The sequence below is a fragment of the Aplidium turbinatum genome, chromosome 17 (genome assembly GCF_918807975.1).
Source record: "Aplidium turbinatum chromosome 17, kaAplTurb1.1, whole genome shotgun sequence".
Classification (NCBI taxonomy): Eukaryota; Metazoa; Chordata; class Ascidiacea; order Aplousobranchia; family Polyclinidae; genus Aplidium; species Aplidium turbinatum.
Genome location: NC_137488.1, coordinates 18,060,259 through 18,085,352, shown reverse-complemented (window position 1 = coordinate 18,085,352; position 25,094 = coordinate 18,060,259). Strand labels below are relative to the sequence as shown.

General features: G+C 36.3%; 2 protein-coding genes across 2 annotated transcripts in view; both read left to right on the top strand.

Annotated features, from left to right (window-relative positions):
* Positions 1–11,150, top strand: part of LOC145786275 (uncharacterized) — a 107,283-nt gene extending 96,133 nt beyond the window's left edge. The window contains exons 6-17 of the mRNA XM_082597916.1: positions 424–520; positions 1,115–1,255; positions 1,847–2,017; positions 3,309–3,439; positions 4,174–4,252; positions 7,159–7,361; positions 7,815–7,928; positions 8,600–8,760; positions 9,269–9,424; positions 9,784–9,998; positions 10,254–10,353; positions 10,451–11,150. Of these exons, the coding sequence (XP_082454042.1) occupies positions 424–520; positions 1,115–1,255; positions 1,847–2,017; positions 3,309–3,439; positions 4,174–4,252; positions 7,159–7,361; positions 7,815–7,928; positions 8,600–8,760; positions 9,269–9,424; positions 9,784–9,998; positions 10,254–10,353; positions 10,451–10,540 (1,658 nt within the window). The 3' untranslated portion in view covers positions 10,541–11,150. The remainder of the gene's footprint in view (positions 1–423; positions 521–1,114; positions 1,256–1,846; positions 2,018–3,308; positions 3,440–4,173; positions 4,253–7,158; positions 7,362–7,814; positions 7,929–8,599; positions 8,761–9,268; positions 9,425–9,783; positions 9,999–10,253; positions 10,354–10,450) is intronic.
* Positions 11,151–15,375: 4,225 nt separating this feature from the next.
* Positions 15,376–19,822, top strand: LOC145786078 (uncharacterized). The gene is made up of 5 exons (XM_082597722.1): positions 15,376–15,516; positions 15,937–16,133; positions 18,067–18,197; positions 18,800–18,932; positions 19,311–19,822. The coding sequence occupies exons 1-4, from the start codon at positions 15,450–15,452 to the stop codon at positions 18,903–18,905; spliced, it is 501 nt and encodes a 166-aa protein (XP_082453848.1). The 5' UTR covers positions 15,376–15,449; the 3' UTR covers positions 18,906–18,932; positions 19,311–19,822.
* The last annotated feature ends 5,272 nt before the right edge of the window (positions 19,823–25,094 follow it).

Genomic DNA, 25,094 nt, shown 5'->3' with positions numbered 1-25,094 from the left:
TTATTCTGAATCTCAAGGATGTATGAGTTTGCATGATCTTCCATGTTGTATTCTCAAAAAAAGACATTTAATTAATATTGTCTGTTTACTTAGTCGAGCAGGCATACCCGAAAAGTGCCCTATACAAGGTGTGTCGCAAGGTCCTGAATTTTAGGGGTGTTATAATGTATAGGCTATAAGTTACATTTGAATAATTGATATCTTTACTGTTTTCTGTTCGTCACCTAAATGTGCAATAGTTTAATTTTAATAGAGAAAAAAGATTGTTCCAAAGCTGATTTAATAATTGTAATGTACGGCATGTGTACGGTAATAAAATAATCAAATTTTTCAAATATTGTTTTTAGAAATTATTGCAATAAAACATAGACTTATAGCATAAAAATACATGTCTAAAATGTTCATTTTGAAATGCTTTTAAAGAACCATCGACTTTTTTGCTTCCCATCTTGAACGGATCGTCTGATACGTCAGCCAACGTCATATTTACGTCAGCTTGCGAAGACAACGGACCAATCAGGTGACCGGTATTTTTTAAAAGACTTTTTAGCCTTGTATTAATAGATAAATATAGTCTCGTGCTTGATCCCAAACGTCAAAGAATGTTCCCAATGTAGTTTTCTGCATGACCAACCGTTACTAAGAACTTGCAACAACGAGAGATATAAATATGTAATTACTGTACTTAGGGTACTTCGAAATGATAGCTAAGTAATTTCGTAACAGCTTTTAGAAAGTGATTTCCAAGTAAAAAAAAGCACACACACACACCAGTAAAGTGGTTATCCCAAAGGCAGAGCTTTGATAGAAAGTACTTTGTTGTGTTACAAACTCACAAATTTAACGGGCACGGGCAGCATTTCGCTGTATATGATCATTAACAAGTCTCTTTACAATTTCAATAATTTTTGTCCTTGACTTTTGATTTAGCTTTAAGATGATAATAGAGACTAACCTGGCCTGGGTCGTATGAAGTTTTTTCACTGCCGTAGTTTTGCACATGTTTTCAAAACAGTACTATTCTGGTCTATTAGATAAGAGATCGGGAAACAAATTGAAGGATATATAGCCTACATGCTGGTAAAATAAAGACTTCCTGAATATTGTTTTGCAGTTGCTATTTCCTTGTTGCGCAGTACACAACTGAGCAAGTGACAGAACAACAACCTCAGCCACCTACGCCAGCCTTCCTCGATAACTTAGCATTCTCTGACTTTTTCAATGGAAAGCCTTATTTGGCATTAGCAGTAAAACAGTGAGTGAATTGTGTTTTTTGTGAGTAAGATCTAAGCGTAAAACCTAATTTGATTTTTCAAACAAGCACTTTTACTTTGATGCTACCGATATGTATGGTATATAAAGATGATATGAAATCTCATTAATCTGCTTTATTACTATGAAACTACTTTTATAAGAAGAAACCCGTAAAGTCAACATCATTATTAACAAACTGCAAAATATTGTCGGGCGCATTTTTAAACATCGCCCAGTTTTTGAAAGTGGTGTTTAAAAAATTCTTCTAAACTATTGAATTTCATAATAAACATGGAACAACGGTTAAAGGCGAATGTCTTATTCCTCTTGCATTTAAGATCGCCCCATGTCACGTTGTTAAATCCAGAAACAGCAGCCAATGAATTGTGTGTTAACGAGCGTTGTTAGGTCCACATGTCTATCCTGAGGGTCGGTATACAGGACATTGGTAGACAATGTGGTATGCAGTCTGAAAATCTGAGCCACATGCACAAGATGGTGTGCATGGAAAGATAGTTGAATAGTGTGTTGATTCCACTCGTTTAATTATGCAATTAATAAACAACTCACAAACTATGCTTCACGATTGCAGTGATAAACAAGCTCAAACAAACACGTTTGTTCTTGGGAACGGCCAAAATACAAGCTGTGATGTCACTGGGGAGTCTAATAGAGCGTCATCATCACGGAAAGGGAGCGCGACAAAGAGTGAATCAGTCTACCAAGCGAGGAATTATCCTCTTGTTCCCAACAAATTTTACAGGTAATATAAAGACCAATTCAGAGACTATCACCGTTTTCGTGAAAAAGTAGCCCACGAAAGAGAAGATACTTATCATTATACTGGAGACGTGGGCTGCTTTCCCATACACTATTACAACTTTTACAGGTAGCTGATTTATAAAACAATGTGGACAAATATCTCCAGTTTTATACGTTTTAAAAACAATGCAAAATGCCGAATCACTCAAATGGGATTTATTTAAATGAGCATTTGTTGAAGCTGATCACATTAGCGATCGAAGTCGATTGTTTGGCATGCAGGATTTAACTGGCTAAGGCAAAAAGTATATTTATCAGTATTCTCACAATAAAAGTTTAGTTTTGTAAAAAAATAGATATATTACAGTTATTAAAATTAGTTACTAGTTTACTAAAAGCCTTCAGCCTGTTTCACCTTAAATGGATCATTTGATTATTCTATTTTAACTCTTTCGCGCCCAGCGATTTTGCACGGTTTGACCGCAAAACCCAGACATTTTTGCTATTATTTCTCTGACTTTAACGAGTTGACACGCGTGACACCGATTGTGTATTTTGACATGGAATATCTCATTGGAAAGATAATTTCAAGTTCTGACTATGAATGTTAGAACCTACTTTCCTAATACAACATATTTGAAGATGCAGTATTTTCAAGATGTGTACTTTTTTAACTTTTTTTTTTGTTAAAAATTTTGTGAAAATGAAGCATCTTACAAAAAAAATACTCCCACCTTTTGTGTAGAACGTAAAAAAATTTTTTTTCTTCAGTGGACTTCCTAATGATATAAAGTGTCAAGGAAAAATCAAACATGCCTTGTTCCTTTAGTACACACTTTTCTTTTAACTGTTGGCTAAAGTAACCACACTTTGTCAAATTTGAGCGAATTTTTTTTTTTTGAAAAACACGAGAATATCAATAAAATAAGCATTTTACAAGTGACCAGTAAATTTATAGATATTTTGCTTCAAAGACAAAGTTTTATATCACGCATCAAACAGCATCATTTTAAAATGATGCTGGGCCTTTCGCATTAAACCTCAAATCATTTTAAAATGATGCTGGGCGTTTAGCATTAAACCGCAAATCATTTTAAAATGATGCTGGGCGCGAAAGAGTTAATAAGTTCCTTCTGATGATCTTATAAAAGTGAAGTAAGTTGTTAAGGTGTTTAGTTAGCTCGTATCTAATGTTGATGTAATTTGCTCTGTTTGGCTTTTCGCTTGGCGTTGAGCAATTTTTCTAGTATTAATACATTTATTGTTTATATTACAGTATACGATCTTTTCAGATTTTACATCATTTCTTCTTCGCCTCGGCCTGATGGAACCATAGTTTTCACCTCTGGTGAGGCAAGTGTGTATAACACACCTTCCAATGCATACACGGGTGACGAAGAAACCCCAGCAGGAAGTAACACAGGTAGACTAAAGTAATTCGTTATACTGAAAGTCATAAAGGTTTATTAGGCAGTTTAGCAATCAAATAATAATAGAAACGTCACTGCCTTTTGCTGAATTATATTGCACTTATTTTTGTCAATATTTTTATTATTATTATAAAGAGCACTGCAGTTTACAAACATATTTTGAGACGTTATATAATAATCTTTGGTTCTCTCTTACATTTGAAATAACAATACAATAGCAGTATATATTTGGTAGAAGAAATTCGTTGCACGAAGTGAGCCGAGATAAAACGTCAATTAACCATCCCTTAGTAGTGCAGTAAATTGGCACTACTTGCGCACTTACAATCCTATTATTTTATTAGAATACTGGCACTTACAATCCTATTATTTTATTAGAATATTGGCACTTAGAATCCTATTATTTTATTACAATATTGGCACTTACAATCCTATTTTCCAACACTTCGTTAGTTTTTTATTGTATCCAATCTTAGGCGGGCGGTGGAAGATTTAGATTAAGTGGACCGGAAGGTAAAGCAGCCAATCTACGTGTCCACCTTCAAGCATGCCTTTAAATTTCCTGCCAAACGTACAACCGCGTGCTTTTAAGCTGAGTCGAACCGGCGCCCTTTCGAGTATCGTGCCGAAGCTCTCACCACTCGGCTATGTACCTGATATTAGTTCAGCACTTCGTTGAACTAATATCAGAGAATCATCTCCTTACATTAAAAAAAACTGTTTTCAGGCATAATAGTCGGAGCGTTGGTTGCTGCGTTGACACTGCTTATGGTTGTTGTTATTGTTGGAATTGCAATAGTGAAACGGTAAGTTCATTTTAAGGTTACACATTATATAGATCTAAACATCACAACTGAAGTTATGGGTTACTCGGCATCATCACACAGGTCTCATCAGGTCAGATGCGTCGCAGCGCAACGGGTCAAGGTAGACCAAAACTTAATAAGGAAGAACTCGTAATAAGTGACCTTAACCAACAATATGCAACAGTTTTTGTTTTCCCAATTAATACATTTTATTCGGCTGATTACTTTGTTTTGTGATTGTGACTATTATTCATTCTTTACTCAGTTCACAAGGTAGCCGTAAACCTACGTGAGAATTATTAGTCTGCTATTATACACAGTATAGTTGTGATATGTTTACCCATGGCCACCTAGTAGAATATGGCCGGCTATGTCACATATGAAGGCCGTTTTACAACGGGCCGATAGAAAAATACTTGAAATTTTGACTAACAAAGAAACTGCTTTTACTGGCATGAGGTACAACAAAGCAGATATTTTTCAGACTTGTTAGGGGTTTTTAATGCATTTAACAGGTGCCTAACCTTACATTTAGACATATTGCATTACCAAACTACATAATGAATGGTGCAAATTAACAATTTGTAAGTGAACAAACATCTCAAAATAAGCAATAACAAACAGCACAGACTATTTTGTTACAACAGAAATAGTGTAAAGATATGCGAAAATAATGATAGGCCTATATGTTTTATTCAATGAAGTGGGGGGGAACTACAAAGACGATAGTGATCGGAAAAAAAGACATCCCATAACTACAATAGAATCTTAAACTGCTTTTGCCTTTGCTTAAATGCTACAATGTTATCCTTTCTTTTTGACTCATTTATAATCTTTTGGTAATTATTATAATAAATATAAACAACAATTTTCGATGCAAAGTGGTTGCGCCAGATCACCTGTGTGTTACATGTAAACTTTACACCGAAGAAAAGATATTTTTTGAAAACATAGGCTACTGCATAGCTTTTCGACAAGGCAATCCACATTTGCGCAACTTTTCTTCAACAACATCTAAACCAGCAAAAGCACTATAAACAAAATCAGAAAGTGGCTGAGAAGGCACATTGAAGCCCCCCTTGACAAAAACTGAAAGTACAAAGGAGCTTTAGCTGCAGAATCAGCTGTAAGTAAACTTTTGCACATTGCACATTTGGAGCGTTATCAATTTTTTTTGCAATATAACCGGCTATTATAAAGCCAACTTCTGCACTATTAGAAGATAATGTTGCGATAAACATTTCATTGGCAACTTCATTCACATCTTCCTGAAACTTTTCAAAGCTTGAAATGCATGGATCACTTGCAGCTAGATCCTCTTTCCAAAATTGAATATCCCTTTTCAACAAATCTTTTTGCACATGCAAATTTCGATCTACTAACAACTTCAGCAAACTTGGAAAAGCCAGACAACTTGTCAGAAATGATGTTATAAAAAATCAAAAAGTTTTATTCCCGACAGTAGCCTACTGGAAACCATTTGGGCAGTGTGCCTCAGTTATGTCACTGAAAATAAGATATTCTGTTTTTCTGCGAGAAGTCTACCAGTTCATCAAGTTGTTTTATATGAATTTTGGGTGCTTTTCGTGGAGGTGCTGCTGGTGCTGGAGTTGGTAAAGCTGATGGAGTGATGGCGTTTTAATGCTTGAATTGAGTGAACTGTCGGAACTGGATTTAGATGCCACTTGAGGTTATTTCTTTTACCATAACTTATAAATTTCTCTTCAAAATGTTTCATACACAAAACAAACTTTTTTGTAGGCCCCCAGTTAGATGGGTTAACAAATTTTATCCATTGCGGCAGCAACACTACGGTACACTATATCCAGAAGAAAAGCAAACTTAGAAATATTGGTAACAGAAGTAAAGTAGCATGATTTACAACCAAACGCAACGCATTTGTTAGGCATTTTGTCACTTAATTCCTATAAAATGCAATGAAACAAGTCCATCATCAACTTGAACATGTGAACTTCAGATCATGACCGATTCGTGGTCATGTATAATTGTATAGGCTATCCTACATGCCAAGACTTGCAGTACGATTCATACATTGGTCAAAGAGTTACAATATTTTGCTGACAGAAAACGATTGGTTTATCTAGTTTAGTTTTGCAAACATGAAGTTAACCTGCTTTCCTTTCGTCAACTGACTACAAAGTTAAAGTAGGCTACAGTAGCAATTAAAAAGTATGCTGAAGTGAAGATACAACTAGGTCTGTAGCCATTGCATATCAGAAGCTTGATTTGCTCAGTAATCAGCTGCATAATTTCGGTACCGTGCATTACTTTTCTGTGCTATGTTGCTTGAGAATATCACATGAAAACTAACTGCAGAAGTGCACATATTGTGCGACTTTATTGTTTTCCTTTTCACTCTAGCTGCTAGACTTGCCTATGCTGTGACTATAACTGCGTATGAGTTTACTTCATGGTTCACTCCCATCAAGCAAAATGTCCAGCTGCGCAATGTTTCAGCTCTCAATTTACAAACTTTTTTTACACTGAGTCAACGTCCACAAACCTACGATTCATATCTACATACTCTTAAGACAAAAGTAATGTGTTTTGTCTGCCGAACTGCTACGAAACAGTCGGCCCGGTATTTTAAGGCTTCAAAATGTGACATAGCCGGTCATCTCTACTAGTATGGTCATGGTTTGCCACATGCTAAATTTAGCATAATGTATTTGGTTGTTTGTCCTATTGGTTTGGTTTACCTACATGTATAAAATTGATTTTAAATACAGTTGTATTGTTTTTGTAGACACAGCATTCATGTTACGTTCTATCGATTCACTGACAGAAAAAATGGCAAAACAAAGAACACCAGTTCGCATCTGAATGCACCATCACAAACAAATGGGGTTCCTTTGCAAGGTATCAATCAACTGTTCTTAATTTTGATTCAACTTGAAATATTTTTATACTAAGAAATTTGGAGCAGATCGATCGTTGATATCTGAAGACTCACAACCAACAAAGATTCCTTTTGAAAATATCAAGGTATTGGAGAAGTTGGGAGAAGGAGAATTCAGTGAAGTTTGGAAAGTCAGGATTTCAAATAAACCCTTTCAGTCATTGGATAGCGCTGCTAAAATAATTAAAGGTAAGAAACAAGACCAAACATCAAGTTATTACTTTATTCTTGTCACGACGTAATCGAGTAAATGTTTGCGTCAACTAATTGCTAACGAAATGACATTTTCGTATGAAATTATGTTAGAAACAGAGTGAAAATGAGCGGTAATCTTGTTGCGTTTTTAATTCTGATTCTCGCTACTTTATTCCTTTCGTCAGTATGTTTTTGTGTTGTGCCAATCGTTGCTGAACAGGTTGTGATTACCTGTTTCGGCCCACTTGATAAAGTCAGTCGCGCTCATTGACGAAACGTAATAAACACTAGGTATCATTCTTAACATCAGGAGGTAACCTAATAGCCTATAATCACCAGAAGAACGCAAGTCACTTTATTTATTAAATTATGTTAGACTACTATTTAACATTGGTGTATATGTGGCTGATCTTAACCCATCGACAATGCAAAGAAATGTTATTCCAGGCTCTGCACTTTCAATAAAGCAACGAGAAGAATTTCAAACAGAATTAAGGCTGATGCACCGTGTTGGTGAGAACCCGTTCGTGGTTCAACTTTACGGCATCAGCGAACATCAAGGTAAGAGAGTCGTATCAAATTACAACAGACCATTAGAGTGAGAATGAATTGAGCCTGTTGACCTAGTATTTGATTTAAAAGCCTGGTTCCTTTTTTTAATGAAAATATCACCTACAACACTGTGTGATAGTCTAGTCTGTGTAGGTTTCCACTAAAATAAACTACTATAAAAAAACATGCTACGCTTTTAAGTTGTTTGATTTTTTTGCATCTGTTTAACATGAATTTGATGTTGCATTCATGGTAGATTGCAGGAAAAAGTGTAACAAATTATCGTGTTTGTACGATGCTATGGAAAGAAAGGAACATTTTTAAGTCTTCAACGGGTTCAAATATTCCCTTTTTTAAATCGTCTAATTGCAGCAAACCCTTCCGTGAAAAAATATTCTAGTTATTAACACGTTTTTTTTCTTTTAGTTTGAAGTTTTATTTTTACAATTGCCAACGTTGAAAGAAAGGTAATTTTGCGCAATCACAAACAGATATTGACAACAAATTAATTGGGTTGAATAACAATATTTTATGAAGCTACACTAAACAAACATTTTTCAACACTAAAAAAGTTTTTTTCAGAATCAATACACAAAACTCTATTGCATATGTCAACTACAACAGTTTTAAAATAAAGCTTACAAACACTTTGTTACTGTTGTTCAAACATATTGTTGCAGATAAACTGATAGCAATTACTGAATTGGTGGAAAATGGAGACCTGCATAAGTTCCTAGTGAACAATCGTCCACCCAATGGAAGCAACAATGGTTATGAGATTCCTGTGCCGCTGGGAACCACAACAATGTTGAGGTTTTCATGCGACATAGCCACGGAATTGGTGAAGGAATGAACGTTATGTTAATGTGAATGAAATCTAAACTGATCTGAAACTGATTAGAACTTTTGGTAAAAGTCACTCATTGCAACTTCTATGATTGCAGACCGTCTGAATAGAAATTGCAACCGTTCCAATTTTTCTAACTTATCATCTCGTTTCATTGTGAATCTCGCCTTAACGTTCGTATTTGGTCGCTTTTCCCTTTTCCAAACTTCAGTTATATTTGGCATGTATCGTTTTCTCTGTGGCAGAAATAAATGCAAGCAAACTGTAAACTAAAAACAAAAAGTCAGCAACAAAAGTTACAGTCGCAATGTGTTGTGTCATAATGCGAGGGATGAAGTTCAGTCAATGGGAGAAGTTAAGGAAATTCTTTCAAGATCATAACGCGCCAATCCGACAAAGACAAATCACATTAAACATAGTAACTTTCAAATTGTGTTATTATACAAAAAATACAAATCGTGAAGATGTTTTTACTAAAGTACAATACATTCTTGTTTCTCAGGGAATGGAGTTTATCTCCAGTGTGAAGTTGGTGCACCGGGATTTGGCCTGCAGGAATGTTCTGCTGACAGGCAAGCTTCGATGCAAGATATCTGACTTTGGTCTTTCTCGTGAAGTCACTGAGTCAGAAGGAACTTACGTCAAGCTCAACCTTGTGGTAAATAAGTTAGTCATTGACCAAGATAAATTCTCTGCTGAACTGAACTAGCAAATTTAGTTTGATTTTTTGTATGCTGGCTTAAAGAAATAGTGATCCAGTAAAAACATAATCAATGTTCGAAACCTGCAGAAGATGCATGTAAAAAAAATTACAAGTTATTTATAAATAAAAAAACCTTTTGAAAACTATTATCATTACCCTATTACTATTTAACATTAAATCATGTCAATTCTATGGTCAAGTTGTTCATGAGTTGGATATGTAATTCAAACAAGTTGCTTACTTTTCACAACCTAGTGCTTAGATGGGAACTGCTCTCTAAACCAAAACTTTGAATAACTTTTCGATTTTTTAAGGGGGCAAAGCTTCCATCCCGCTGGATGTCGCCAGAGGCATACTTTGATCAAATCTACACTAGCTCCAGTGACGTATGGTCGTTTGGGGTCGTAATGTGGGAAATTGTAGCTTTCGGGTTTACTCCTTACAAGAGACTGAGTGGGCGCGAGCTGCAGTACAAAGTACTCAATGAAAACTACAGATTACAGCAACCAAGTTCCTGCCCAGATGAATTGTAAGTTCGCATGGTTGAATAGCCCGTCATTGATGCAAGCTCAATTTTTGATAAATTTGGATGTTTAGAGTTAGATGTTTAGAGTAGATAAACTTGGATGTCTAAACTTTAGACTATAACGCAGTCTTCGCTTTTCAGTTATGACGTCATAAAGCGGTGTCAGAATATTCCATTACATATAGACATTTTATATCTTTAGAAACTTGTTGTTGACATGATGGTCTGTGGAGTATGTTGCAATCTTTCCTTTTACAGCTATGGCGTCATGAGACGGTGTTGGAATCTTGACCCTTCCTACCGACCAACTTTTTCTGATTTGAGGAAAGAATTAGAAGATCTAAGTACTCGCATAACAGTAAGTCACGGATGGTATTGTGTGAAGCAGCTAATAATAAGTTTCATTTTGCTATCTGCGCCTTCTTTTACATAATTTTTGTTATCAATTTCTATAGAATTCCAACCCAGCTTACGCAAATCTACAGAAAGAACAAAATATCTACGAAGACATTGATCTTGGAAACTTTGGATTTGCTCTTAGTTGAACTACCGACAACATTTTCGTCAGTTTTGTTCTTTTGTCTGTAAAGCGAAACATACTCACACTTTTGTTTTGTCATCCTTACATTTTCACAAAGCAAGTTGATTTCATGCTGATTTGTTCATGTTTGGAAGGAAATTTGCTTCTAGTATCTCTTTGTTTTATTGAGCGCTTTAAACAATGTATCTTTACCCGAAATTGTTCACGAGTTCAATGCATCGACAGCAGATCATTCTCAATCCTCCGATTAAGCAAATCAACCGATTTAGAAAATCTGCTGATTAAACAGTTTGATTGGGCACAAACTATTTTCTTTACTCACTAACTTAGTCTGATGATTAGAATCTTCAATCAGGGATCCACAGATTAATTTCAAGCCAATAGCTTCTCGATTAACTAGTCGGATGATTTGCTTAATAGTCCACTTAAAGATATGCATTTGGTGCATTCAAATGTATTCAGCAACGTTTTGCCATTTTTTCTGTTTGTTGTGATTGAGAATTGGTTCCAGCTGTATCGTTTCTGTGTATAGTGATTCTTGTCCTGGAAATGTTAGTGATAAGATAAAAAAATCAATATGCAGTGCTGCATAATTCTGTAATAATAAACCTTTGTGCGACAATAGAACAGTTTCTTGACCTTTCCAGAAATGTAAGTTGCCTTAGAAACCATTTGGAAGGTCACTGATTTTAATAATCTTTATTATGAAGCAAAGGCCTGCTCCAAATGTTTGTTCAGCTATGAAAGAGAGCTCCTCTTGTTTTACCACAAACAAATAACGCCAAGCCACGTCACATCACCGGACTCCACATTATTCATTTTTAAACACTCACAGAAAACTATAAGATTTCCATCGAATGCTTTCGACACATCATAGTGCCCTCATTTGTGCCATCATAGTGCCTTCATCAGGACAGGAATAACAACGATAAAGTTAGCTATAGCTAACTGTTGCTCTATGCTGCTGCTGAGCTGATAAGTGATGATGACAAGTGATAAGATTAGATGAGCCATATTCTATATAGTACAGATATAGTACAGATTAGCCATATTCTGCTTGAGGGTTTATTTTATGGTTTTTAAACAATTGCTCTATCTATAAAAAAACTGAGGAATCGTTGGTAAATTATTATTTTTTTGTTAATTTACATTGACCAATTCGTATACTAGTAAAATACTTGTTGGCAAAAGAAGCTATAGCCAGCAAAATCTGTCATTTTTACACTGATGCAACGTCTGCAGACGTTAAATCAATGCAAAAATGATGGTTTTTGCTGTCTGGAAACTCGTACAACTTTTTCGTCTTAAAATCATAAACCATGGATAATTCTCTAATCAAAAGTGAAAGCAACATACTTTTAATATAATAATATCATAAGTGCACAGTGTTGCAGTAAAGCGCAAGTTTTGTGTTGACATGTAGTCTGTAGAAAACGTAACAACTGCATGGCTTTCCAATCAATCTTCACCTTTAGGCTGACTCAGAAAATACCAGCTTGATTTAGCTTACTGCTTTACCAATCATAGAAATAAGAAATATTATGAATACTATTGCACAAAACGAAATGGATTGAACCGAAAAACCATTTTGAGGCTACTGAAGGAAACTCAAAGTCAGGATCGTGTTACCGCCCCCTGTTCTCCTCGGCCGGGAGGCGAAATTTTTTTCCCATGAACTTTCTGTCTCATTTAACTTACATATTTCGGTAAGTGTAGCCATTATTGGTTACCGCGTGCGGTAAATTTATCCATCGGTTACTTCTCATAGAGTTTGTATTAAATACAGTGTGAATGCAAACATTATTTCGTTGGCATGTTCAGTGGTTTCATCTTGTGCCTAATGTTCACGAGAACAACTGTTCGACGCCCATCGAAGTCAATTTTTTTTCTTTAAATTAATTTTTGCGGTGAACAAAAGCTTTTCAAAAAAAGTAAGGTTACGGTTAATGGGTTTGGGTTAATTCTTAATCAATTTGGAAAATCTTACTTTTAGAGTGACCAGAATCAATTTCTTTTCTCAACTTTTTTAAACTTGGCTTGACTAGGTATGTCTCCAGGCTTCTTTTTTTTTTCAAGTTTAATGCTTAGATTTGGACCTGGAGGGCGAAAATTGGCTGCTGACTTTGAGAACCGCGCAAAAAAAGTGAATCGGTAAAAGCAGTTAACGCGCGCGGTAACCATAGTAATGGCTACAGTTACAGAAATATGCAAATGAGACAGAAAGCTCGGAGGAAAAAAATTTTGTGGCCGGGGGGGAGAGGCATGCTTGTTTAGGAGCCCACTCATTTTTGTCTGTTTAATATTTTTTGACAGCTTAAAAAAGAAGAGAGCTGCTACAGAAGCTCAATATAATCAATGGCTCAAAAGCCTTAAATCATGCAAGGCCGTATTTAATGCTTCCTGAACTTTAGGCTGGGTGGCCACATTCCTCTTGGAGCCTACAAATATTTAGTTTGTGCAGCGTTTTTGGGCTTGTAATATGTAATTTTTTCTTCCATTTTGCAATTGTTTTTTGATCGCTTTGTTCGCTCAACCACATTTAATTTACCTAATTGGTGATATTGGGCATGTATAGTTTTAGAAGTGGATTAAGGTAGTAAGAAGTTTTTGTATCCGGCAAAAACTCACAACATAATGTAATATTTCGAAGTAAACACTGCTCACTGTAATAGCCTTAGTTAATTAACAAATAAATTGATAAATTTCAGTGTTGATGTAAGTAAGCTATCAAGAGAAATGTGCCGAGAAAACAGTGAAGACACTTCAGATAGACTTTCGAAGTTCTAGCCAGTATGATTTTGCGAGAAATACTGCTTCCTTGTCAAGTAAAATCAGAAGACAAGAGAGGAGTTAGGTTTTGTGTCACAAACACTAAAAGATAATCTTACCGGGCTAGATGGCACTCTTACGCTGTTTAGGAAAACTATAAACTTCGTCTGACGTTTAGCTTTCGACCAACCTGGCATGGGCTACCCTTACATAGGAGCAGATGTTCTTGCCGGTCCAGCTCTAGTCGTTGAAGCACAGAAATTCTCACTCGATTAGTTAAGATGGCAACCCAAAAGTAGTGGTAAGGTAAAGGTAAGTCCCATACTTGAATCCAAGCATCGAGAGATGAGAAGATAACTAGATAAGGTTCCCATTATACTAAGAGTAGAATGGCCAGTTTCCTTTTCTCGATCGTCTTTCCTTCAGGAACTACGCCCACCCAATTTATGACACCCTGGGAAGAAGTGAGCGGTGTTTTTCAGTAGTTGGCCTATAATGTCGTAAACACAAAGAAGATTTGACTTTAGTTGCTGTGCAATGCTGCATGGACTATGTCAATACTAAACTTGTAATTTTGTTTTATATCATTATTGATGTGCGAAGTCTGAACAATTGTAACCGGTCTCGACATTTCAGAACCGAACAAAATTTGAAAGTCTCAGTCCAGCACAACACATAATTCCTCGTTAGTTTGGAAACTAGTTGGTTTGGTTTTGAATGTTAATCTTCGGACTGGCAAAGCCTTGATAGGTTATTCCTGGTAGTTTTGCATACTTGTAGAGGCTCTTTGACGCAGGACCGGTTACAGAGATCGGCAGAGTGAAGTTTTCCGATTGTTGAAGTTTTTTGTTGCCAGTGAATTATTCCATTCACTAGGTGCGGATGAATGGAGAGCAATCTTGAATTGCGTTGCTCAAGCGCATACCCCGAGAGTCGAACCAGCGCCGCGTAGTCTTGACCTGGGCGCGTAACAACTGAGCTAACTGTTATTTTCTACAGCAGTAAAATGTGCAAAATGACTTACTCTTGCTCATCCACACAGGACAAAACAAAGTATGTAGCTAATACTTATTTAGTGTTTTAGTTTCAAATTACAACGTAACTTGGGTTTAGTCGTGGGTTTAGTTGCTGAAGGAAATATTTTGCCACAGATGATGCAGACGTTATGACGAATCTTATTGCTTAAGCTTCAGTTTTCATCATTTAATAGAACAATATGTCCAAATAAGGAAATTGCAGCACTTGTCTGACAAGATGGTTGCACAGTAATCTGCACACGTTATTTTCCGCGTAGGATAAAGATATCTGAATAGCTGTTTCACTTTCAAAGGAAGATCATAAGATAGTTTGGCCAGTCATCGGCAGGTCATTCAGTCTTTGCCAGGTTAGCCTATCGTCTTCAATTAAGTTTATTTATGAATCGTAAAAACAATAAACAAAGAACAATAACCTGAGTTTAGCTGTTTATAATGCGATGTATGCTATTATGCTTTGCATTAACTTAAGTAAGACAAAGCAATAAAAGACATAGCTTCACTTTTGAATGACCTGTAAATGAAGTTCATATGAAACGTTGTTTTCAAAATAACATTCTGCGATCAACATAAAACAGGTGTCATTACTGAGATGTTTGAAAAAGAAAGATATAAGCAAATTCGTTTCTTAATTACGCCCATATAACTATACACCATCCAGATCATGAATGAATCAGCTTTCGTTTATTTTTATAAAAATGGCTCTATATTGGAGAACCAGAATTTGAATATGCATAACATATTCTATAGCACATTATAATAAAGCATAAGAAACGTTGCATGCTACGAAATGAAAAAATGCATTGATGGACAATGTGTTTGCAATCACTAATCAAACTTAATGTTTGAGAAGAGAAGAAAGAAAGTAATTTTGTTATGTCCGGGCGTGATGTTAGAATATGTTCACGATCATTTAAATCTGTCACTTTCAATTTTTAATATTTTTGTGTTTTAAAACGTAAAAAAATGTAATGCCGAATAAAACATTTCCTCCCAATGTTTTTTTCTGTCTTTTGATATTTGTTGAAGTAAAAATTGCAAATTAAATTGAAAACTTCACAAATGTAGAAAGCGAAACTACTAGAAGCGAAATTCGATCTGTTGCATGAAATGAAAACAATAAGGACAATAAAGTTGTTGATCTTCCTTCTACATTTGCGAGCAATAACAGGACAAGGTAAGCACTGAAGCACCAACTAACCTTGTGTGACGTATTAGCATGTTAGGTTTAAGCTTTTATTGCTTTATTTTGTTATAATTTTGTTTCAAACTTTACTATACTAATTAAGTAGGATACTGTAACTAAATCAATTAAACACCAGGGCTGATAGTAATAGACTTTTAGTAAGATGTGAAGTCGATTCTAAAAAAATTACGGAGTTTTAACATTACAATATTTGAAGTAATTGCCATGGCATTATTTTGTAGTTGAAGTTGCTTCTCCAACTAAATCAATGCGTTTCATTTAAAATAAAAATTCTTCAAACACAAACTCTAACTAAAAATTGAAAATTTTTCTGATTAAAAAGTATTATCTATTAGATTGTATGAAGGTAGTAACATTCGATTTGTACTCATAATATTTTTTTCTTTTCAGCCAAGTTTCGTCTTCCTCCATCGTCATCAGGATCATGTGAATATTATATCCGATCAAATTTCCCCTCCTTTGTAGTTAGTTACGATGTTGCAAGCCAGGATTGCGTGAGGCTCAATTCCAGCTTAGCAATGATAAAAAATCACACACAGCAGGATGAGTTTAACGATTTGTTGATCGAAGAGTATGGTAAAAGTCTGGTAAGCAGAACGTTGTAATAATTACAAGTAGCTAGTAATATTATAGTAAATTGTTTAAGCATACAGTGATATACATTTGGAGAGTTGATTGGCGTTACAAAACTTTTGTGTTAACTTACATTTGTGTATATATGCATTTAGGTTTTGTATCGCATTTGCGTGCACAATACAAAGATATTGCAAACCAAGTTAGCTCTTCGCATTCAGGCTATATTGCCTGGTTGGTAAAGATTTAAATTTAGTGACCTTGTCAAGGCACAATCATTTATGATATATCAGTTTTTGTTCTTTTTCTAGCAAATAGAAAATATTTTATAGAGTTCATCGTCTCCAACATTGCATTTACGAGGTAACAATTAGTTTAGCATTATGATGTAAGAGTTGTAATTGGCAATTAAAGGCGGTAATTGACAATTGTTTTGAAAATTTCAAACATGAACAGTTTAGTGACATTGTTGAGAACATATTCGAAGCATTAGTTTGCTTGTTAAAGGGCCAGACAAGTCCATTTTCAAATGCAAATTGAGAGTTGAAATACATAAAGGGGATATTCAAAAACACGTTGCACTTGTTTTTATAAAAAAATACTCATTTTTTCTCACGCAATCTTAAAACAAAGTTTTGGTTTTGCGATTCAAACACACACCGCTTCAACTGTTGTCGAAATAAAACATTTGCTTACGTGACGTCATAACCAGAGTTTCGCAAAACCATTTTGCTGGTTTAAGATGTGCTATGCGGCTGTAGATTAGGTTAGAGGCGTTTGCAGCAGTAGATAAGAATATCACAAGTAACAATTTTAGCTCAGATTTAATTTATTGTAGCCTTGATACTAGCTTACATCATTTTTTGCACATTTACACTAGGCCTTGCACTTCAGGAAACAAGCAAATGCCAGTATTTTCCTTCAGTGCTACAGTATGGTTTTGATGGGATTTTAATAACAAGAGGTTTAGAGTTAGACAGTCAAGGGTTGTAGGGGTTTAAATTTATTTATTTTTCATGTTTAGTCATGTTTGTGTGCACAACAGGCCTATCAGACAGGCTAAACTAGTATGCCTAGGTCCTCAGTATACATGCTTTCCCAGTGCTATACTGACATTGTACATAAATAGATTAAGCTAAACCTGTTACAGTTTTGTACTCATCATGACAAGTCGATGTGTTGTATATGACTGTTCAGTGTTCATCTGGTGGTTCTTCTGTCGATAAAATTTCTTTGTTCAAATTTCCAAAAAGCATACAAGAAAATTGAAATGGGACAAGTTTGTAAACACCACAAGAGTATGGCCAGGAGCAACAGAGACCAGCATAATAATGTCGACTCCATTTCAAGGAAACAGATTTTCAAAATCTTCTTCAATTTAACATGGGACTTGCCACACAGCTTAAATTAAACCGCAATGCATGCCCTTCAATTTTTTTCAAAAAAATTTATTTCAACAACTCTGCACCCTTTGGAGTCAAGGTCCGGTGGGGAGACAACTCCACAACAAAATTCCAATCCATCCATACGACCGACTGTCAGGAAACGTCAAGTTCTTGAAGTAATTTTGAGTTAACAATTATGTTACTACATGTTTGTTATAAAGTACCGTACAGTACATAAGTTGGGGAATGGGGAGTAGTGTACCATCCTTGAGAAATTGTTTTTCATATAATTTAGAATATCTTCCGGCTAAGCCTATTACATTTTTGTTGCTGCCTGCTGGTATAGCGATTCCTAGCTAGCCTACATGTAATTTTAAAATGACCCATCTATAACTCACCAAGTGTATTAGGCTACCATAACAAACACAAGTCCTTCACAAACTGGTGTTTATTTCATTTACTGGCTAGCACTGTATGCAACGGTAATGTAACAGTGCATAAATGTGAGTTTTTTTTATTACTGTCATTGTGCTGTTTTGTAATGTGCTTCTTCTGTTCATAGTTGTCCTGGTATTCTGAAGGGTTATGCCAAACAGAAATCGTTATTTGTAATGCCGCAACACAATACGACATATCGGATTTTCGTGTTTGTTTGTCAAAAGGATGCCATGAAGCCAAGGAGTGTGGCGAAAAGTAAGAAATTTTAACTCTATAACAAACTAACATATGAAATAACGGGTGGCGATGATGTCGTCCCTCGTCGATGTTGTCCCCTCATACATCATACATTGCTTGCTGCTTTTGACGTAAATGACGACTATAACAGAAAGTCATGCTGCCAAAATGAGTTTCATTTCTAAAACTGCTTGTGTCTTGGTTGGTTGGTTTTGAATCTTTATCCTCGGACAGGCAAAGCCTTGATTGGTTATTCCTGGTAGTTTCGCATACTTGTAGAGGCTTTTGACACAGAGCCGGTTATCGAGATTGGCAGAGTTGAAGTTTTCCGATTGTTGAAGTGTTGTTGCCAGGGAATTATTCCACTCACTACGTGCGGCTGAATGGAGAGCAGTCCTGAAAGTGCGTTGCTCATGCGCACACCCCGAGAGTCGAACTTGCGCCGCGTGATCTTGAGCCGGGCGCGTAACCACTGAGCTAATGGGGCAGAGTGGGAAGGCCTATTATTGGTCAACATTTTTGTTATGGATTTGTTATAATGGATGTAATGAACACACCTACAGACAAGTTTTTATTGGCTTGTGAGTGCAAACATCACTTTGATCTGCATTTCTTTATAGACAACTTGTAACTGCTATTCATTCCAACGAGAATAGCAGCAGGTCTACCGCTGGGTTTCGGTTAGCTATCCGAAAGCAAAGCATAAGGAAGGAGGCTATTCTCTAAAAACGATCAAAGAAAACCCCACTTACCGTAAGTTATCTACACAGCATAATTTTGTGAAATTAACAATATTCCAAAACTGCTACTTTATAATACCATGTGTAGTTGTAGTATGTGATTACCCAGTCAGCAAAATCAGTCATTTTTACATTGATTCAACGTTTTGCAGACGTTGAATCAAAGTAAAAATGACGATTTGACGCAAATTTTGTCATTTTTATTATTCATTGATTTGACGCAAAATCCGTCATTTTTACATTGATTCAACGTCTGCAAAACGTTGATTCAATGTAAAAAGGACTGATTTTGCTGACTGGGTAAGCATGTGCGGCAAAGTGAAATGTGTGCAGCAATCATTGTGACTATCATACATTTTTATTGATTTAAAATGCATTATCTTTTTTAAAGATCATGTCAAGAGCCTCTTGAAGATTGCATTGTGCGAAAGGGAAACATTGGCAGAACACCGAGAAGAATGGGGGAGCATACCTGTTCCCATGCATTTGTGATCAGACGTTTGCATCCAGATGTTTCTGATGCAATTGCATCTTATTTTTCACGGTTTTCTAACCAAAACCCGTTTTAAATGATGTAGCAATACCTAAAAATGGGCATTCATGTTGCATTAAAACACGAAGATTGGCTTCCTTGTCTTCCCGTCCACTTAATCTAAATCTTCAACCACCGGGTGTGAGCCTGGATACGACAAACAAAACAAAAAAATATTCATGTAACCAAAAGTTGTTTTTAAATACGCTATTGGCACATTGTCTACAGACAGTTTGTTCGGTGGATCTGAGGTTACCTTGGTCATTCAATCCGTGTGCCTCTGCCGTCATGCGTTGTTTCGGTCATTAGGTCGAAATTTTCAAGTGAAGATAGAAAATATGTTAGATTTAAATATCCTGATTTGAAATAAAAGGAAGTCACAATTCAAAGTCTGCTTCAAGAAAAGCTTTGCCGTGTGCATAGAGAGAGATTTTGTACAGTAAAGTATACCTATCAGAGTTCTTTAGAAAATGTTCCTAGTTCTTTATAAACTAATATGGTGCTTGCCTGAAGTTAGTTGCTTTCGGTGTTCATTTTATCAACTACTAAGCTGCTTAAAATCGACATAAATAGTTCATTGCATTTGCTGGAAACGACACCATAAGCGATCTCTTACTTTGCATTTCAAATGCATCTTGCGTAAACATATGAGCAGCTTGTACCGTTATGACGTCACGTCCGATTATCGCACGGTTCAGTGAGCACACGTCGCTCTGAAACTATGGGCTAACAGAAACGGCCCTACAAAGGAAACGCAATGAAATTAAGGGAAAATTTCAACGACAACCACTAATTATACATGTCTAGAGCACTTACAAACAAAAAAATCGAAAAGTATGGTTTGGGGTTTACTGCCCCTTTAACATACCTGTTAACTTTTTATCATTGGTTTTGGCTCTCGAATTTCTGTTGCATACTGAAAATAACCATATATGGTTCTTACTGATATCTTGAAAACTTGAGAAGATAGAGAAAATATGACTTCAGATTTGAGATTAGCTGCCAAAATTCAGCCAAAAACACTTATTTTCATGTTCTGTATCAAATTTTGTTTTTTGTAGACCAGTGTAGGGAGAAAAGTGTAACGCATGTGAATCCGCAAGAAGGCGGCTTGACGTGGCCAGTGCTTGTAAAGGTCATGTCTGAGTTTGTTTCAGTGCCCATCGTCAAGATGTGAAGATGGCTATGTATCTAGGGTGGTGGAATGGGGCGTATTTGTTGCTGGACAAGTTACTCGGCTAACTAGACACGTGCTGGTAATGCTGTTTGTTTGTTGAGCAATTTAGGCTTCTTCTCAGGGCGAGGACTAACGTTGAAAGCGTCTTGAATAAAAATCTACTGCTGGTTTTTCGAAGGAGTCTTACTTGTTGTCCAAACGCAATTCACTCAGCCCGTTGGGTAGCGGGCTTATCTCCCTACACCGTGAGCAGAGTGGTCAGCGGTTGCGAACGATTTTGGGAAAGCACCCAAACCAACTCTTTTGCTGAGTGTCAAATAGAAATGTAGTTTAGTACCATTAGCAAACAGTTTTTGGTGTGGCCAAATGGGGAATCAAACCCACATCTTCCGACGCTGAGAGGAGCAATCAAACCACTACACAATTGTGCAGGTTGTGATGCTGTATCCCAAGTCGATGTGTTGGAAGATGAAATTGCCAGTACAGAGACGAGGGTGGGTGAGATGGCCATCCCCGAGAGCGTTATATCCAGGGCCGGAGCGTCCATTAGGAGAACTAGGCTGCCGCCTAGGGTGCAGCCTTCAAGGGGCGCAAAACCCTTTTCTTGCGATTTTTCTTAAATAAAGATGTCTTTGTGTTTCGAGTATTGTCGTATACGAACTGCAGACCTATACTTTACAACAGCAATTTTCAACCGGTGTTCCTTGAAAGATTGTCAGATGTTCAACAAAAAATTTATTAGTTTGACTAATGTTGCATGGAACACAGGGCGAAAATCACAACAGCATCGAGTTTGTCTTTCTGTAGTTCATGCCCCAAAATCAACTTTGTGCTCATACAAATCGGTCCAGATGTCGCACTAAGAAAAAACTGAAAGTGATTGAATGACTGTTGTGTCTTTTATTTCATTGCGTTATTATAAAGTTTTGTTTGGTGTTCCACAAGATTATTTTGATACATAAAGTGTTCGTGGCTCAAAAAAGGTTGAAAAACATTTACAAGGTGATAAATGAGAAAGTTGCTCTGATACATCAAAACCGCAGATTTTATGAGCTCATCTGGAAATAGGAACTTGCATTGCAAAGCCGTCGCAAGAACCTGACATTGTTGCAACTTTTAGAAAAAGTTAGTAGGCTGCAATCAAGCAGACACATTGACACCGATGAGTTGAGCTGTGAACTAACAGCAATAACTAAAAAATTCCCAAAATCTATGACACCTGAATGTGCGATCGTTTTTGGTCGAATAAAAGCTTTCAGACAATATAGGCTACCAAATGCTCCATAGATTTGCATATTCCACTGACGCTTCCAATATCCGCGGCAAGCTCTGAGCGAAGCTTTTCAAAGCTGAACCTCAACAAAACGATTGTAGCCTTTACGCTCTACAGTGGTTCAGCATTGGCTTGTCTGGTCAGAAAATAGCAGATAGTTGATCCCGGACACTGGTCCAAATGTAATCACTGGACCATCCATGTCAACACTAGTAGCTACGATATACATCGAGCCTGACAATGCTTTCGCGCTCAATATGTCAAAATTGGTAAAGTTACTTGTAAATGGAAAATTAGCATGAAATGTGATGTTTTGACGTAACTTAACCGTATCTGTCACTGCTTCGTTTTGGCGTCAAGAGTTACTGGCCGAGACCATCAGGTCTACGTCTCTCTTATTGCTAATTATTCCGTCGGCTTAAATCAAATAACAACGGGAAAAAATATGCCGTTGGTGAAAAGCTTTATCTATCACTTCAATCAATTTATTTCGCAAAATATATTTGTGATTGTGTATTTTATGTAGAAAAGGTGATAAAGACTCGGTTTTTGACCTATTTTCGCCATTTCTTGGTCAAATTTCTCAGTTCGCATTTTATTTTGAAAGTCTTCTAGCTTAGAACACAGAATTTCATCAATTTTGTTTTTCCGTTTCTGTGCAAACAGTATTCCATGCACTTTTTGCACTACAAAGCAATTTGCGCGAATAACAAATTACCTCCCTAATTATTGTCTGCCAGCAAAGGATGACTCATCGTTAGCGTGAATGTCTGAACTGTTGTAAAATGCCATATGTGAAAGTAACTAATGGGTTGGTGTCCATATTTACGTCGATTCCACGTCAAGTAATGTCGAATAATTGTACATAACCCTGTAGCAATTATTTTCGACTTGGATAGGCGATAGCGAAATTCTTTAGTTAAAAAATCTCATCTTAGGTAAATTTGACATTAGTAAATGTTAAATCAACACAACCTCTTCATTGACTTGCATGGCTGAAAGCGTTTTCCGCAAGCTAAGGAAATAAGCTCAATCATTTTGCAATACATGTAGTTTCAACTTCTGTTCATAAACAATACATTATGAAAAACTACTCAAAATTGATGGATTGATTGACTTGGTCAAGGACGTTGTACTTTAGTCAAGACATTTAGCTACTTCAAATAACGCAACGCACATAAACTTCAATTTGAATGAATATTTATATTTACCTAGATTATAATTCACTCTAATGTAAAAAGTACGTTGTTTTTCGTTTACTTCGTGTTTTTAATATTCTGTATGCTAGAATAGAGCAAGCATGTGATTACGGAAAATATATCATGTTTCTTTACATTGCACTACTCTATTTGCATTGATACAATAAATCTAATCCAAAGTTGAATAAAATCGTGTATATTCGATGTTTCAAAGCGTCAAAACAATTCAATTACTTTGCAGTGAAAATCATTTTCTTCTTCGATAACTTGCTAAAATTTGTAATAGAAATTTTATTACTTACCCAGCTAGCAAAATCCCCCAAGTTGATTCAATGAAAAAATGGGTGATTTTTCTAGCTGGGCAGGCACCTATCTAGCCAGCAAAACCGGTCGTTGTTACATTGATTTAACGTCGTCGGGCGTTGAATCAACGTAAAAACGGCTGATTTTGCTAGCTGGATAGACATTGCCTGCACTATGGCTAAGCTGCGCCACTGTTTTGTCGACAGACAATGCGTAGTTTCAACTTATAGTGATGATAAATCTACAAAAATATGTCGGATGCGGTTGGATGCGCACGTTTGAGCAAGCGTTCACTCAACTTTTTTACAGATTGTGTGAATTTGCTTTTTGATCATCGCAGTTAGCTCGAATTCGGCAACTTGATTATAAACCAACAAAAACAGGGAAAGCACGTCGGAGGGAAATTTATAATCAAAAGAAAACCTCAATGAAATGAAATCTATTACACACATTAGTTAGAACAGAAGGACTTTTGGAGCATAAAATATGGGATTATATGATATAAAGTAAAACGAATATAAGGGCCAAACTACTTATAAACATTTGAATCTAAACGTTTCAAACAAAGCGGTTTTTATCGTCTGTAGAATAATAGAAATGGACTCCGTTTTAGATCAAATGTTTACCAATATTTTGGCTCATAGATTCCTGTTGGGTAAAAGAAATTTAATGTTATAACAACGTTTCGTATTCTTCAGCTTGGTTGACCCGTTCATTCAAATTACACTCCACTTGGTAACATTAATCGCGTAGGTGTGTTGATACAATGTCTCATGACGTTCCATCAACACAAAATCAGGCCATTTTGTACACTGGCAATACAGTGCGCTCAGCTAATTCACGTCGCATAAATGGCAGACTATAAAGCAGACTTGCAGTATACAGTAATGAAATATTACAAGTGGAGCAAGAGTTTTCTGAATAATATCAAACACTTCTTGGCCCAAATATTTACAACATCACTGCAACTCAGTTCACATAGTTTTGACGACCAGAATGATGAACGACTGACTTGAATAACTTATTTGCACGAGGGGCACAATTTGTATGCGTGTTTTATGCAAAGCGGGCTGGAGCACTTTTCACAACAATACACTGTTTTACCAATTTTCTTTCTTTTTGCTGTATATCCTGTACCTCTGATTCCGTCTAAACATGTAGAGCATTGCTTCTTTGAGGGTTGAGGTTGCTGATCCAACTGCGGAGGATTAGGCCTAATACTTCTTCCTAGGTACGACGCCATCGTCTTCCGTAAGTGATCATTGAGTGTTGGCGTGTTATCTAGACGATGCGACATGTGAGGCTTTATCAACGATAGAGCGAGCTCCCAACCTTCGAGGAAGCTTTCGTCTGCTCGTGCATCTGCCAATTGCATCCCTCTATTCATATAGCTAACCGTCATTGCGTTTACTCGAGCTACATCTAATAGATAGGAAAAGGCTAACACCGTCCATTTTGATGATTTTGGTTTGACAGAATAAAATCCCATCTTTTGGTCGACTACATCTGTACCACCTTTCGTAAAATCGTAAAATTTTATGATAGCTGGCTTCCTCTTACCGTCATCTTTAGTTACTCCTAGAATAGGAGTTATGGTAGAAAGATAAGGACATTTCGCTTTGCGGAAGATTTCGGCTTGACCACGTAAGATGTAGCAGTAAGATGAGGTTTTGATTCTTCCCAATAAACTT